The 17,055-nt window shown below is 48.3% G+C and overlaps 1 protein-coding gene across 3 annotated transcripts in view; it reads left to right on the forward strand.

Annotated features, from left to right (window-relative positions):
• Positions 1-17,055, forward strand: part of PTH1R (parathyroid hormone 1 receptor) — a 174,837-nt gene that overhangs the window by 115,742 nt on the left and 42,040 nt on the right. For all 3 annotated transcript variants that reach the window (XM_075922977.2, XM_075922976.2, XM_014576872.3), the window contains 2 exons: positions 3,908-4,018; positions 5,725-5,843. In XM_075922977.2, coding sequence (XP_075779092.1) covers positions 3,908-4,018; positions 5,725-5,843 — 230 coding nt within the window. The remainder of the gene's footprint in view (positions 1-3,907; positions 4,019-5,724; positions 5,844-17,055) is intronic.

The following is a 17,055-nucleotide window of genomic DNA, read 5'->3' on the forward strand; positions in this document are numbered from 1 at the left end:
TGGTGAACATTTTTTATGTCCGGTGAAATCAACATTGAGCCCTGGTCTACACGAGAGCTTTATTTCAAAATAACCCCCCTTCAGTCAAATTAATAAGCGGTGCATGCCCACGATCAAGCCCGTTATTTCAAAATAACAGTCTGCTTATTTTGAAATCTGTACTCCTGCTTTCCTTGGGGAATAATGCTCATTTCAAAATAGTCAATAGCTATACAATTCTGTCGTATTGTTGTTATTGTTGTTATCGGAGTAATCTCGAGGCTTCCCTATGGTAAGGACACGCTGTTTTGATTTTGTGATTTCGGGAGTTATTAAATCGATGTTAGTTATTTTGAAATAGTTTCCTAGTGTAGACATGCTCTTATTGATAAAAAGTTCATCGTTCCAGCCTAGATACTGCTAATGGAAATTGGGTACGTGTACCCATTCTCTCTTTAAGGCTATGTCTACACTACAGAGTTTTTTCGGAAAAACAGCCATTTTTCAAAAAAACCTTCACTTATATCCACACTAGAATCGCGTTCTTTCAAAAGAACAGAGGGTTTTTTCTGACACTGGTAAACCTCTTTCTACGAGGAAGAAGCCTTTTTATGAAAGAGCTCTTTCGGAAAAAGGCGTGTGTGGACGGGGAAGAGGGAGTTCTTTCGCAAGAAGAGGAAAGAGGAAAAAGCACAGATGCCCTGGTGGCCACTCCGTCCGTAGTAATCACAGCTGAAATGCAAGAGAGCATCCATTCAGTGCCGATCGCTTTGACAGTGTGAACGCGCTCTTTCGGAAGAAGTTTTTTCAGAAGATCTCTCCTGGAAAAGTTTCTTCCGAAAGAAGCCAACAGTCTAGATGTAGCCTAACTTGGACCAATGAGATATAGCTCTCTGTTTTCTGCATGTCATGCCAGAGCGGGAAACATCTGTTCACTCTATCCAGGGGTTTCTCTTTCCTATCACTGCCAATCTGCTATCTTTCATCAGCACTAAATCAAAAACAAAAAATCAAGTTAAACTGTGTGTCATTGTAGGCCATAAATTACCAGCATATTGAGGCTATGTCTAGACTGCAGGCTTCTTTCGGAAGAAGCTTTTCCGGAAGAGATCTTCTGAAAAAACTTCTTCCGAAAGAAAGCATCCACACTGCCAAAGCGCATTGAAAAAGTGATCTGCTTTTTCGAAAGAGAGCGTCCACACTGAATGAATGCTATCTCTCATTTCAGCTGTGATTACTACGGACAGAGTGGCCACCAAGGCACCTGTGCTTTTTCCTCTTTCCTCTTCTTCCGAAAGAACTCCCTCTTCCCCGTCCACACACGCCTTCTTGCGAAAGAGCTCTTGCGGAAAAAGGTTTCTTCCTCGTAGAAAGAGGTTTACCAATGTCGAAAAACCCTTCTGTCCTTTCGATTTTCTTTCAAAAGAATGTGATTGCAGTGTGGACGTAAGTGACGTTTTTCCAGAAAAACGGCTGTTTTTCCAAAAAAACCTCTGTAGCGTAGACATACCCTGAATCAGACTCTGACACCCCTAAACTCAACGGAGGGAAAATTAGCCACTTTTTTTTAAAGGAACCCTGAGTTGTACCTTAGTCAGACGAAAGCATGTGCATTAAAAAAGAATAAACAGCACTCCTTAAATGACTGAGAGATGGTTGATGGCCTGACTTTGATTTTAATGGAAGAACATCAACTCTGTGATCTTGGAACATGTTGTTGTGTCTTTAATAATGGAACACAGAAGAGACGAGCGAGCAGGCTGTCTTCCATTCTGTTTTTGATTCCCGTAGAGTGCTGTTAGACCAAACACTATACACAGAGCTGAGAATGCACTTCTGCTGGGCCTGTCAGTCTGCAGCAGGGCAGTTGCTGAAGAAGGGAAAGCTGCCTCCTGCAGCTCTGAAATTAAATCCGATTGGGGTCCGTCTGTCTGTCTGCGCTTGTTTCCTTACAGAGGGACTCTTGGGGCATGATCCTGAAAGGCCCAGCTGCTCCAGCCCAGCATAATACTTAAGCAAGTGTTTAATTATAAGCATGATGAACATAATCCCGCTGATTATGGGATTACTCCGGGAGTTAAAATTAAGCATGTGTTTTAGCACTTTGTTGGACTGGAGCTCAGGACTTTGCAGGATTGGGACTTTATAGGACATATCTAGCTGCAAGCCAGTTTTGGATAGGCAGGAAGAATCCCAAGGGTTTCCTTCCCTACTTTTAAGAGAATGCCGAAAACTAGGGCTGTGTACATGGAACCCACACACCTAGGCTGTGTCTACACTCGCAGCTTCTTGCGCAAGTACGGCCATTCACACTAACACAGCCACCCCTCTGAGACTTGTCAGTAGAATTTGCCATGAGTCACTGGTGTATTTGAGCTGTCTATTGGAAGCTACTGGGCGTTTAACCTCAGCTCCTAAGCAATTCTCACTGCTCAGTTCCCCAGCCTTCGTAATCTCTCCCACTGGCCCCGTTTGCAAGTGTGTGGGTAACAACGCGAGCTGTCCTCCGGGTCCTCATAGACGATGTCGAACCAACGGAGGAAGTGGCTTTCAGAGGAATTCCCACAGAGCATACCCGGCCAGCAGCCCTTTTATCTGGACTCTGTCCCTTTGGGTACGTCTAAACTACATCCTTCTTTTGAAAAAAGGGATGCAAATTAGACATATCGAAATTGCAAATGAAGCTGGGACTGGAATTTCCCACGCTTCATTTGCATAACTGCGTCACGGCATTCTTTCGAAAAAGGCTATTTCGAAAGTGAAACCGCAGTCTAGACGTAGTTCTTTCAAAAAGAAAAGCCTTTTTTGAAAGATTGAGGCGTACAGGATCTTTCGAAAAAGGCATTTCTTTTCGAAACAACCATGTCTGGACCACAGTTTCACTTTCGAAATAGCGTTTTTCGAAAGAATGCTGTGCCATGGTTATGCAAATGAAGCACGGGAAATTCAAATCCTGGCTTGATTTGCAATTTCAGTATGTCTAGTTTACATCCCTCTTTCGAAAGAGGGATGCAGGGTAGACGTACCCTTTGGCTACGTCTAGACTTTTCGTAAAAGGGATGTAAATTAGACGTATCGCAATTGCTAATGAAGCGGGGATTTAAATCTCCCCCGCTTCATTAGCATAAAAATGGCTGCCGCTTTTTTTCCGCACGGAGCTTTGTCGGAAAAAAGCGCCAGTCTAGACGCTGATCTTGCGGAAAATAAAGCCTTTTCCGAAAGATCCCTTATCCCTCTATGAAATAAGATAGACGTACCCTTTCAGAAACAAAAAACAGGACTGTGTAGCACTTTAAAGACTAACATGGTTTAATAGGTGATGAGCTTTCGTGGGCCAGACCCACTTCCTCAGATCAAATAGTGGAAGAAAATTGTCACAACCATATATACCAAAGGATACAATTAAAAAAAATGAACACATATGAAAAGGACAAATCAAATTTCAGAACAGAAGGGGGATGGAGGGAGGGAAAGGGGAGGAGGTAGATGTCTGTGAGCTAATGATATTAGAGGTGATAATTGGGGAAGCTATCTTTGTAATGGGTAAGATAATTAGCATCTTTATTCAAATTTGCATGTAAAGTGTCGAATTTGATGAGTTGTATCTCTTCCACCACTGCTGGCAGATGTGAGGAGCTGTGTGCCAGTAGCCACCATAGCTTTATTGAACCTACCAGCATCTTGACCATGTGGCTTTTTCTCATCCGCCAGTAGATGGCGCTCTCTCTATTAACGACTTGCACCCATAATGCCAGGTAGGATGGAAAAGCATTTATTTGTGCCCTGAAGCTCTCTATCGGGAGAAAGCCCTTTCTATGCGCGGCCATGAGGCAGTTGGCACTGCAGTTCTGAGGGGGCGAATTTGGGGGGCGTGCCGCTAAATGCAGCAGGCTCAGTGACCTTCCTTGTTTCCGTTTTTATCCCACAGATGGCTTCTGTCTGTCCGAGTGGGACGGCATTGTCTGCTGGCCCGAAGGCGTGCCGGGCAAAGTGGTGGCCATGCCCTGTCCCGACTATATCTATGACTTCAATCACAAAGGTAATAAAGCTTCTTTCCAAATACTAGAGGAACCCTTTCCTGAGAAGCAGGGAGCTGAGGACCCAAAAGCCAGGCATTGGCCTTTTCCATCTTGAATGGTGTTCCGGGTTTACAACTCAGCCCTTAAACGGTATCCTGGAAGTCCCCCAGTTCCGAGGAGTCTTATTTTGCCACAAAGATAGGCCAGAGGGCTTCAATATCTAGACTGGGCTTAGGGGGTCCATCCAGCAATCCCACAGCATCCACTCTGAGCAACAAGTCTGATGGTGGGAGACACCCGGTCAGGGGCGTTTGACCCTTTTCAAACATCAATGCACATCAACCTCGCTCCATCTTTGCAGGTGTCCACAGCCCCCTGATATCCGGTATCCATTGGCTTTTGAAATCCATTTTTCTGTCTTATTCAAGATCCCATATTTTAAGTTACACCCTTCGATGGGTGCCCCCGTTAGGTTTGAGAGTTGCTGTGTAGAACAATCTGAAGTTCGGTTGCTATGGGAGATCCTCTGGGACAGGGGTGGGCAGAGGGCCGGATCTGGCCCATCAAGGCACCGGATCCGGCCCGCGGACCCCTTGCTGGAACCCTGAGGCAGAGAACAGCTCACACTTTAAAAAGCCAGCTGTTCTCTGTTCTGGATAGCCGGGAGGGAGACTTCTCATGCTGTTCCCACCCCCCAGCAAAATCTCTTAGCTCCCATTGGCCAATCTCTCAGTTTCTAGCCAATAGGAGCTGAGAATTTTTGCTGGGAGCAGGGTCAGTGTAGGAAGCCTTTTTCCTTCCTCTTCCACCCCGTCTTCCTCCCACTCCCTCTCATGGCCGGAGTGAAGCCATGTGCAGCTGCGAGCAGCCTGCAGCAGACAGTCTGCCTCAGGTTTCTGCTGGTAAGCGCCTCCCAGCCAGAGCCTGCCTCTGGTTCCCCAGCCCCTCCCTTCCCCAGTCCTCTGTCCCCCACACATACCCAAACCCTCTGCCCCCTCCTGTACCTATACTCCCCCCCAGATCTGGCACCCCAACCTCCTGCCCCAGATCACAATCCCTTCCAAGAATCCTAGAATCCCAGGGCGGGCAGAGACCTCAGGAGTCATCGAGTCCAGCCCCCTGCCCAAAGTAGGACCAACCCAACTCAATCATCCCGGACAGGGCGTTGTCAAGCCGAGACTTCAAAATCTCTAGGGATGGAGATTCCACCCCCTCCCTAGGGAACCCAGCCCAGTGCTTTCCCACCCGCCTAGGGAAATAGTTTTCCTAATATCCAACCCAGACCTCCCCCTCTATCCTATCCTAGGTTAAATCCCAAAATCCTACATACCAGTCCCCTGCCTTAGGTCACAACTGCCTCTTTCACCCAAACAGACCCCACACTCCCTCCTGCACCCAAGTACCTTCCCCCAACCTCCCTTCCGCACCCAACCTCCATCCCAGACCCCGTACCTCCTCCATTAATATCATAGAAGATAAAATCTTGGAGTGCCCCCTCCATCAGAAATTATTGCCCACCCCTGCTCCGGGATCACCTAATCTGAAACAAACACCGCCCCTGCGCGGCTCCTTGGGAAACAGCAGAGACAGCCGATAAGGGCAGGCGGATGATGGGTGGCTAAGCTCTACGGATGGGTGGTTGACCCGTCATGAAAGGGGCTTCTCTTCCGCCAGGCCTGCGAGCTGCTAAGCGCCACGTTGTCTGCTTTCTCGTCCCTTTCGCCAGGCCACGCCTACCGGCGGTGTGACATGAATGGGAGCTGGGAGCTGGCGCCAGGCAACAACCGCACCTGGGCCAATTACAGCGAGTGTGCCAAGTTCCTGACCAATGAAACCAGGGAGCGGGTAGGCAATGCGGGGATCCCGGGAATGGGGGGATCCGGGCCGACCTCGCCCGAAGAGCTTCTGTTCTTAGACAGGCAGGGCCCTCTGGAACAGTTCTCAGGGTTTGTATTGCAGGTCACAATCAAACCTTCCCTGGGATTTTTTTCCCCAGTGGGAAATTACTTCACCTGCAGAGGACAGGGGTTTGTAGAAGCAGTCACATGTTTATCATGTGATCCCCAAAGTGGCCTGATCCATTTTTACAGGGATGGGGGAGTTGTGCGGGGGAGGAAAGAAGAGAACTATATGTCTCAGGTTATGGAGGGAAGAGCAGGCTTATACAATTTGCAGATGACGTAACCCACACACCTAAGCTATGTCTACACTGCAGGCTTCTTGCACAAGAACTTTTTGCCGAAGAGATCTTCTGCAAAAAGTTCTTGCACCAGAGTGCATCCACACCGCCCTGTGCTTTTGCGCAAGTGTGCGTCCACACGGCCATCGACGCTCTTGTGCAAGAAAGCTCTGACGGCCATTCACACAATGGCCAGCAGAGCACCTGTGCTTTTTCCCATAGGGGTTTCTTGCGCAAGAAACCCCTGGTGTCCGTCCACACGCACCTTTTTGCACAAGAGCTTTTGCACAAAAAGGCTTATTCCTCATAGGAAGAGGAATAACTCTTGCGCAAAAAGCCCTGTCTTCTGACAATCTACTGTACTTTTGCTTGCGCAAAAACACACTTGTAGTGCGGACGCTCCCTGAGCTTTTGCACAAAAACGGCTGGTTTTGCGCAAAAATTCTGCAGTGTAGATGTAACCCCAGCGTGGTTCACTGTCCCATGCAGTGGCACCTAGACCACAGCAACGGATAAGATCAAGAGACCTCTACAGCCTAGGTTGAGAGCCAGCTGGCTTTATAGCTCAAGCTGTAGAGGATCCTATACTAAGCTCCTCAGTTCAAATCTGTCCGGTGGTGGTTGCAATGACCCCAGGCTGGGAAGGGATGCAAGCAATTTGGGGGACATGATTAGAATTCAATGTGACCTCGACAGATGAAATTCAGTAAAGATGCGGGCAAAGTCAAACGGGCGGCCCAGCAGGGGGAGGGACTGGCTTGATGGTGCGCCAAAGAATCTTGGGTTTATGGTGACTTACAAAGGGAGGAGGCTCCCATGCTGTGAGGGTACGTCTACACTAGCCCCCTAGATCGATCTAGGGAGGCTAACGAGGGCAACCAGAATTGCAAGTCAAGCCCGGGATTTAAATATCCCACACTTGATTTGCATGTTCCCGGCCGGTCGCCATTTTAGAAATTGACTAGCCTGAAGTGCCCGTGTCTTCACGCGGCAGTGAAACAGGATTCTGATTTAAAGCCCCTAATTCGAATTAACTGGTAAACCTCATTGCAGGAGGAATACCAGCTAATTTGAATTAGGGCTTTAAATCGGAATCCCGTTTCCCGTGTAGACGCGGGCAATTACTTTGGGCTAGTCAATTTCTAAAATGGCGACCGGCCTGGAACATGCAAATCAAGTGTACGATATTTAAATCCCGGGCTTGATTTACAATTCTGGTTGCCCTCATTAGCATCCCTACATTGATCTAGGGGGCTAGTGTAGACGTACCCTGAGGCAGTTGTGAAAAAAAGGCTACCCCCATGGTAGGGCGCATCAGCAGGCGTGCCGTAGGAAAGACACAAAATGTCACTGGGGAGGTCTTGGCTGGAGGACTGTGTCCGATTCCGGGTCCCACGCTGTAGGAAAGACGTGAACAAACAGGATAAGAGTCCAGAGAAGCGCAACAAAAAATGATCCACGGGTTAGAAAACCTGGCCCGCGAGGAAAGGTTGAAAAACGTGAGTCTTGCACACCGAAGAGGGGCCCGATGACAGATTTAAGCACTGGCAAGGGGTTTCCTAATGAGCCAGGCGATCCGTTCTTTTCGGCAGGTGCTGAAGGTAGGACAAGAAGCAACGGGCTGAATCCGCAGCGAGGGAGATTTCGGGGAGATATAAGGAAAAGCTTCCTAACTCCAATTCTAGTTAAGCTCTGGCACAGGCGTCCGAGGGAGGCTGCCGAATCCCCATCGCTACAGGTTTTTAAGAAAAGGCTGGACAAACTTTGATCAGGGAGAAACTAGTTGTACATGGTGCAACCCGAGCACAGGGGACTGGACTAGATGACATCTCAAGATCCTTCCCTCCTCTACATGCCTGTCATTTTATGATCCCCTGTTTAGAGAGAGGCATCCACATTGTGCTCTGACTTCAAAATAAGCGACGCCATTCACGCCGCGCAATCTCTTTCGCAATCACGGGCGCGCTCAAAAGTTGCAGAATAGCTATCTCGGGATAGTCCCAGGCTTCGTCTACATTGGCCCCTTCTCCGGAAGAGGCATGTTAATTTCCAACTTCAGAATAGGGAAATCCGTGGGGGATTTAAATATCCCCCGCGGGATTTTAATAAACATGGCCGCCGCTTTTTTTCCAGCTTGGGGAAAAAAGCATCTAGACTGGCGCGATCCTCCGGAATAAAGCCCTTTTCCGGAGGATCTCTTATTCCTACTTCCCTATTCTGAAGTTGGAAATTAACATGCCTCTTCCGGAGAAGGGGCCAATGTAGACGTAGCCCCAGTGTAGACGTGGCCTTCTGAGGGAGGGGCTACATTCCAGGCCAGACCAGGCTCAAGAGGCCTGTAGACAGGCCGTTGACATGCTCCAGAGTAGGAAGCGGAGTAGGGATGCAAAGAGAGGGCCAGCATGGTCAAAGCGACGGGCTACGGGAATAATTTCTGCTGCAGCTGTAACTGCCACCAAACAGATTTGAACTTGGGATCTCTGGAGCTGAGTATAGGAGCCTCTACCCTCTGATCTAAAAGCCACTTGGCTCACAACCCCTGCTGTCAAGGTCTCTTGATCTTAATTGTTGCTGTGGTCTAGGTACCACTTGCATGGCTCAGTAACTACATTAGGGCTACATCTACACTGGCATGATTTTGTGCAAAAACTCTTCCAGAAGAGAGTGTCTACACTGGTATGTGCACTTGTGCAAGAGATGTGCTTTTGCACAAGAGCATCTATGCCAGTGTAGACGCTCTCTTGCGCAAGAAAGCTCCGATGGCCATTTTAACCATAGGGCTTTCTTGCGCAAGAAATTCATGTTGTCTGTCTACACTAGCCTCTTGTGCAAGAACAGTTGCGCAAGAGGGCTTATTCCTGAGCGGGAGCATCATAGTTCTTGTGCAAGAAGCCCTGATTTCATACATTAGAGCGTCAGGCTGCGTCTAGATTGGCAAGATTTTGCGCAAATACTTTTCACGGAAAAGTTTTTCTGTTAAAAGTATTTGCGCAAGACAGCGTCTATACTGGCATGTGCCTTTGCGCAAAAGGTTTGCTTTTGCGCAAAAGCATCCGTGCTCAGTATAGACGCTTTCTTGCTCAAGAAAGCTCCGATGGCCATTTTAGCCATCGGGCTTTCTTGCACAAGGAATTAACGTTCCTGTCTACACTGGCTTTCTTGCGCATGTCTACTTGCACAAGAGGGCTTATGCCTGAGCGGGAGCATCAAAGTATTTGTGCAAGAAGCGCTGATTTTGTACATTACAAAGTCAGTGTTCTTGCGCAAATTCTCGTGGCCAGTGTAGACAGGCGGCAAGTTTTTGCGCAAAAGCAGCCAATGTAGACACAGCCTAGGTGTATGGGTTACACAGCATTCTGACGGACAGGATGTTTCTCATGGACACGGAGAAGGACGTTGCAGGAATCCAGGACAGAGTGGCTGAGCAGTTTAGCTGCAGAGATGTATCAGAAAAGCCGCATCTTAGAGCCTGGAGAGACATGGCGGGTGAAGAAATCGATTTTATTGGACCGGTATCGGTCTGTTGGTGAGAGCAAGCAGCTTCTGAGCCACCCGTGGCAGATTCTTCAAGGCTACTAAGGCATATATGCCTGTGACAATGGATACATGGATATATCTAATGGATACAGCTAAGTGAACAGCAGGACTTCCCATCTCCCCCATATTCCATCTGAAATGTATCTCTACACCTTGATACAAATTGAATTGACAACGCTACTGCGCCGGATGTGGCGAATTATTACCCATCACCTGCTTGTCGGCTTGATTAGAACATCTATATTACATACTGTCATCCTGACTGTATCTTTTTCAGGAAGATCAGTGTGTTCCTGGACTCCCTGGGGAATGTTTTTGTACCATCCTTGCTAGTTGATGTTTTGGGTATACTTGGTTTCAGGCTGCATCTGTGCAAGGGCTCTGTGACTAACACTTCAGAAGGTGCATTTTGGAAGTATCCGCTTTTTTTCTCACCAGGTTCTGTGAGCAGGTCCTGCCTCATACCTGGCCTTTGATACAAGAGCTTATATCTCAGGCTAATAGATTTATTTGGGCACAAGCTTTCTTGGGCAAATACCCACCTTGTCATGCATCTGATGAAGTGGATCTTTGCCCGTGAAAGCTTATGTCCAAATGACTCTGTCAGTCTCTAAAGTGCCACCGGATGTCTCTGGTTTTGCAGATACAGACTAATACGGCCACCCCTCTGAGACTTGTCTCAGGCTCTCTTCCTACTATGCACATAGCTCTTTTTTTTTTTCCGTATTGATTTCACATCCAGAGCCCATGGAGATGACATTGACCAGGATATAGTATGACTGTTTGATGAGGAAGAAAACAGGGTTACTCGGCACAGACCAGATGAAGGAGACAGCTCCAGATTGCATGGCCGTCTATGTCTAGCATTTTAAAGTCCACCTCTTCCAAAGAACTAACTTAAGGGTGTGTCTACACTGCACCCGTAGCTTGAAATAAGTATGCAATTTGAGCAACACAAATTGCATAGCTTATTTTGAGTCCATTTCAAAATCGCTTATTTTGAAATTTGATACTGCCTACACTGCACTTTTTTTCGAAATAAAGCGCTATTCCAAAACGTCCCTTACTCCCCATGACCCTGACAAGTAGGACGTTTTTCCTGATGTCCAACCTTAACCTCCCTTCCTGCAATTTATGCATTCCTTTGAAGAAAAGGACTAAGAATGTTCACATACGAAGTCTCAGAGGGGTCGCTGTGTTACTCTGTATCTTAAAAAAAAAAACTAAAAAACAGTGAGTGGTCCTGTAGCATCCTGGAGACTCACACAAAAATTGTATATAGTATCATGAGCTTTCGTGGGCACAACCCACTTCTTCAGATGAGTGGAGCAAGAGGCACAGAGGGGTATAGACACCTCAAAATGTAAAACAGAAACAGAGGAAAGGGGAAGGGGAAAGAAAAACCCTGTCACTTATGTGTCCATGCTCAATGAGGCTAATAGAGTGGGCTGTAAGTGCATGATACTTTAAGACTGCAGAGTACTTTAAGTATTAAATTGCAGCAAGCGAGGTTTAGGTTGGACATTAGGAAAAACTTTCTCCCTGTCAGGGTGGTTAAACACTGGAATAAATTGCCTAGGGGGGTTGTGGAATCTCCATCACTGGAGATATTTAAGAGCAGGTTGGACAGACACCTGTCAAGGATGGTCTAGATGGTGTTTGGTCCTGCCGTGAGGGCAGGGGACTGGACTCAATGACCTCTCGAGGTCCTTTCCAGTTCTATGATTCTATGATTAGACACAGCTCACTCTATTAGCTTGATTTAACACAGACACTATAATTAACAGGGTTTATTTTCCTTTCTCCTCTCCCTCTCTCCGCTTTTTCTACTTCAAATTTTAGGGTCCCTGTACCTCTCTGTGCCTCTTCCTCCACTCACTGAAGAAGTGGGTTGTGCCCACGAAAGCTCATGATATTCTATAATTTTTTGGGTCAGTCTCTAAGGGTGCATCTATACTGCACCCTAAACTTGAAAAAAGATACGCAATTTAAGCTATGCAAATTGTGTATCTTATTTCAAATCTATTTCGGAATAGCTTATTTTGAAATTTGGTGCATCTAACAGTGCCACATTTTGAAATAATGCACCATTTCGAGCCATCCCTTAACCCTTTTGGAACGAGGGTTACCGGGAGGGCGAAATTGGGTGCCTGTTATTTCGAAAAATATTTCAAAATAATGAGCAGCTTGTGTAGACACAGGGTAGCTATTCCGGGGTACCTCTGATATCCCGAAATAGCCATGCAGTGTAGACGGACCCTATGTGCGTGCTACAGGGTCACAGAGACAAAGTGATCACTTTGCGGAAAGTGTTTGCCCACGGAGATACGTGGTTTTTGTCGTTGATCGATTTGCCGCACGAGTTCACTCGCGAGCGCAGCAATTGTCTGGTTCCACCCACGCGATTGTTATTGGGGCCTTCGGCCGGGGCTGGGGTTAGGGGACCTCGTAAGGTCTCTTGTAGGGGATATTGGTCATTGTACCAGTGGAAGCCAAACTGCAGAGCTTGTATCTGTTGCTCCGGCAGGATTTGGTGGGTGCTGGGCGGTGGGGAGTTCACGTCCGATGATGCATCTGGGGAGGGTGGGTGTTGGTTGAAGGGCATAGGGAAAGATTTCTTTCAGGATGTGGTCCCCGTTGTGACTGTTGAATGATATGGGCTCCAGTGTGGGGTGGTAGAGATGAACATGAGAATGGCCACACTGGGTCAGACCAAAGGTCTACCCCAGTGTCCTGTCTGTCGACAGAGGCCAATGCCAGGTGCCCCAGAGGAAGTGAACAGAACTGGGAACCATCAAGTGATCCTTCCCCATCACTCATTCCCAGTTTCTGGCAAAATGGAGGCGAGGGCCATCCCTGCCCATCCTGGCTAATAGCCATTGATGGATCGAACATCCATGAATGTATCTAGTTCTTTCATGAACCTTGTTAAAGTCCTGGTCTTCACAACCTCCTCTGGCAAGGAGTTCCACAAGTTAACTGTATAACCTTCCAGTCTTCACTGGATCTGCAGAACTAACTCGGCTACCCCCTGAAGCTCCTGGAATAGTAAAGCCATCTTCCACCGTCTCTCTGAGGAGAGAAGTCAGGCAGATGGATTCTGCTAAGACAGACTCCTCATCTCTACAAAGAGCATGTTTTCTATTATTTTTTTCCCCTCGCTGGCAGAACAGCATTTTCATGTCAGCGGTAACAGCTGCACTTAACCAACAATCCTCGGCTGAGCTCGTGGGAAGAGACAGAGACAGACGGACAAACACAGCCAATGGGAACTTTTACGGATGCCAAACTCTAGAAAGCGTTAGAAAAACCTCCCTGCCTCTCTCGCTATAGATAGGTATTTGTTTAGGTTCTCTGTGTTCTCATTTTAGCTACCGTGGGTAATGATACGGCTGGCGTCTCTCCTTTCTTCACCCTGGCTGATATAAACAGGATTATGTCACTGAGAGCAACAAAGAACCTGTTTTTTTTTTAATTAGCAAAGCAATCAATGCTGGGAAGTGTCCCAGGTCACAACCAGCCAGTGAAGCAATTGCTGCCGTGTGGTTTTAAAGGAGAATCTAAATGCTGGTGAAAGATGCTGGATTGATAGGCTGGACACTGATGTCTGCTGTTTAGCTGCTGATCACCTGGGTGCCGCCATGGGGACCTTTTCTGGGACATTTCACCCTAGAAAAGAGGAGACTAAGGGGGAATATGAGCGAGGTCTATAAAATCATGAGTGGTGTGGAGAAAGTGAATAAGGAAAAGTTAGTTACTTGTTCCCATCATACAAGAATTAGGGGTGACTAAATGAAATGAATAGGGAACAGGTTTAAAACAAACAAAAAGAAGCTTTTTTTTTACAGTCAAGGCATGGTTAACCTTTGGAACTCCTTGCCAGAGGTTGTTGTGAAGGCCAGGACTTTCACAGCGTTCTAAAAAGACCATAGGGGATAGGTCCATCAATGCCTATTAGCCAGGATGGATAGGGAAGATGTCCCTAGCCTCTGTTTGGCAGACGCTGGGAATGGATGACAGGGGACGGATCACTTGATTATCTGTTCTGTTCATTCCCTCTGGAACTCCTGGCATTGGCAGATAGGATACTGGGCTAGATGGACTGTTGGTCTGAACTAGTATGGCCGTTCTTCTGTTCGCTGGCTGCAGACGTTTCCCCAGATACCCTGCAAATGTCCCCAACTTGGGATGAGGACAGATGTCTTGGGAGAGAGCAGATCCGTGTGTGCAGCCCTGTGGTGGAATGTGTAGAGCTCACACCGGTGAGGAAGACGACGGACTAGTCCCACCTCTGGCCGTGTCAGTCCCATTCGGTAGGGAAGAGGCCTTAGAGGGAGCAGGAAGCGGTCAGCTGTAGGGAGAGCCAGCACCCCGAGCAGGAAACAGATGGGGCGACTCCCAATGCTGCAGGGAGAACCCCACTCCAGGAAATCTCTGCTCCAGCCCTATAGGAAATGCAGAGAGCGCCCATAAGAGTGAACTCAAGTCACCCACCCTGCCAGAAGGACCCCTAGAAAATCAATCGGGACATTTGTTTCCTTTTCGATCCCGCATCGGAGACGTAAGGAGGCTAGCAAAGGGCAGGGTCCCCTTTGCAAGGAGTTAGAAACTCACTACAAGCCAACCCTTAAAAACAACCGGACATGGCCAGGAACTCCTCCACCCAGGAACCAAAAGCAAAGGGGCCTTGTTTCTCACCCAATCCCCTTCACGCACACACGGTTACTCCCAGGAACACCTTCTGTGGGAAGAACATCAAAAACAACAAGTAGTCTAGTACAGTAGTCACCAACCAGTCAATCGGGATCGACTGGTAGATCTTGGAGCCTCTGACTGGTGATCGTGACAGGTTTGGCCAAGAGGCTATCAAGTGACTGGCACGTCAGTTGCCTCTCCGCTCACTGCTGTGCACCTCGGGTGTGTCTAGCAGAGTTGTTGACTCAAGTCCCATGACTTGAACTCGAGTCTGATTTAAGTCGCCTACATGACTCGAGACTCAACTCAGGTTCATTGTTTGTGACTTGAGACTCGACTTGAGACTTGCTAATTTTGTTAATCGACTTGGTGAAAAAATTGTCCAAAAATGCCGATATTGATGGCTTGTACAAAAGTGACTTGACATTTTTTAAATTAAGACTTGAGACTTGACTCGAAAGTGACTTTAGGGACTCGAGACTCGACTTGAGACTTGAACTGTAGTGACTTGAGACTCAACTTGGACTTGACAATGACGGCTTGAAGATAACACTGGTGTCTAGACTACACCTCTCTGCCAACAGAGAGATGTAGATTAGGCACAACGAAATTGCGAATGAAGTGGGAATTTAAATATCCCACGCTTCATTAGCATAAAAATGGCTGCCGCTTTTTTTCGGCATGGAGCTTTGTCGGAGAAAAGCGGCAGTCTAGAGGCTGATCTTTCAAAAAATAAAGCCTTTTTCGAAAGATCCCTTATCCCTCGTGAAATGAGGTTTACAGGATCTTTCAAAAAAGGCTTTATTTTTCGAAAGATCCGCATCTAGGGTGTGTCTAGACTACATGCCTCCTTCGACGGAGGCATGTAGATTAGCCAGATCGGAAGAGGGAAATGAAGCCGCGATTAAAATAATCGCGGCTTCATTTAAATTTAAATGGCTGCCCCGATCTGCCGATCAGCTGTTTGTCGGCAGATCGGGGGAGTCTGGACGCGATGCCCCGACAAAGAAGCCTTTCTTCATCGACACAGGTAAACCTGGTTTCACGAGGCTTACCTGTGTCGATGAAGAAAGGCTTCTTTGTCGGGGCATCGCGTCCAGACTCCCCCGATCTGCCGACAAACAGCTGATCGGCAGATCGGGGCAGCCATTTAAATTTAAATGAAGCCGCGATTATTTTAATCGCGGCTTCATTTCCCTCTTCCGATCTGGCTAATCTACATGCCTCCGTCGAAGGAGGCATGTAGTCTAGACACACCCCTAGACTGCCACTTTTCTCTGTCAAAGCTCCGTGCCAAAAAAAAAGTGGTGGAAATCGTAGTCACATGCCACACATGATGGGAAAAGCACAGAGGGTGGTCGGGAAACACCCGCCATCCGGAATGATTTCAGTTAGCCAGATGGTCGCTGTTCATGGTGAACATCCCCTGCCTTGAAGAGGATTTTCCTTCCCTTGGAGCTCAACCCCACATGTGTCCTAAGGTTTTATGTCAATAGTGCCGCTCCCTTTCCTCAGAGCAGCGTGGCCTAGCAGCCAGAGTCAATAGCACAGCTCCCTTTTCTCAGGGCATTGTGGCCTAGCAGACAGAGTCAATAGCACAGCTCCCTTTTCTCAGGGCAGCGTGGCCTAGCAGCCAGAGTCAATAGCACAGCTCCCTTTCCTCAGGGCAGTGTGGCCTAGCAGCCAGAGTCAATAGCACAGCTCCCTTTTCTCAGGGCAGCGTGGCCTAGCAGCCAGAGTCAATAGTACAATTCCCTTTCTTCAGGGCACTGTGGCCTAGCAGCCAGAGTCAGTAGTACAGCTCCCTTGCCCAGTAGGTTCCTGGGGGTGGGGGAAGCCGCAGGACTGCTGCAGGCTGAATCAACCCATTTCCTGGAGTGGATCCGGCCCGCAGAGGCCCTTTTGCCCCTGTCCTAGGGTCAGATCAATATTAGGTCTCCCTGGTTGGAAAGAAGACCAGGCAGGTACACAGTGGCAGATGACTATTCTGCGGGGCGCAGGGCAGCCCAATTTCATGGGGCCCCCCTTTGCCACGGCGCATGCACGGGGCTTCTTGAATCATGGGGCCCGGGGCGGCCGTCCCGCTCACCCTACCTTATATCCGCCCCTGCAGGTACACCCATGTAAGTGACAAAGGAGCAGGCAGACTCGCGACAGCAGTGACGGGGCCCGGCTGTCGCCCTCTTCTGGGATAACACACAATTGGATGCACTGCTGGGAGGGAAGAGGGCAGGAGCATCCCCTCAAAGTCAGGAGCCTGGGATCTGCCCTCTTTGAATCACACTCAAATGCCTCTGGACTTTGCTATTGCGCTGGGGAAAGCAGCCAATCCCCTCTCCGTGCCTGCATGTACTGAAGCAAGCTCGCTTCGGCCGTGCCTGCAGCATCGTGCTCATTCCCCACTTCGGCATGACCGAGGCAATGCTTAATGGGGCACCGGGGCGGGCCAGGGGGAGAAGATGCTTCCCCAACCCATCCGATCTTCCTCCATCCACCACCCAGCACTTAGGTGAGGCCTTTGTTGTTAGGAGGAGAGCAATGTCCATTTTGTAGCCTTGGCAAAGACAAGCCAGGAGTGTTCCAGGGTGCAAGAACGTAACCACGGGTGTGAAACCTCTTTCGTGGCCTAATAAATGCCAGAACGAA

The sequence above is a fragment of the Pelodiscus sinensis genome, chromosome 2 (assembly GCF_052426305.1).
Source record: "Pelodiscus sinensis isolate ZL-2025 chromosome 2, ASM5242630v1, whole genome shotgun sequence".
NCBI classification, from domain to species: domain Eukaryota; kingdom Metazoa; phylum Chordata; order Testudines; family Trionychidae; genus Pelodiscus; species Pelodiscus sinensis.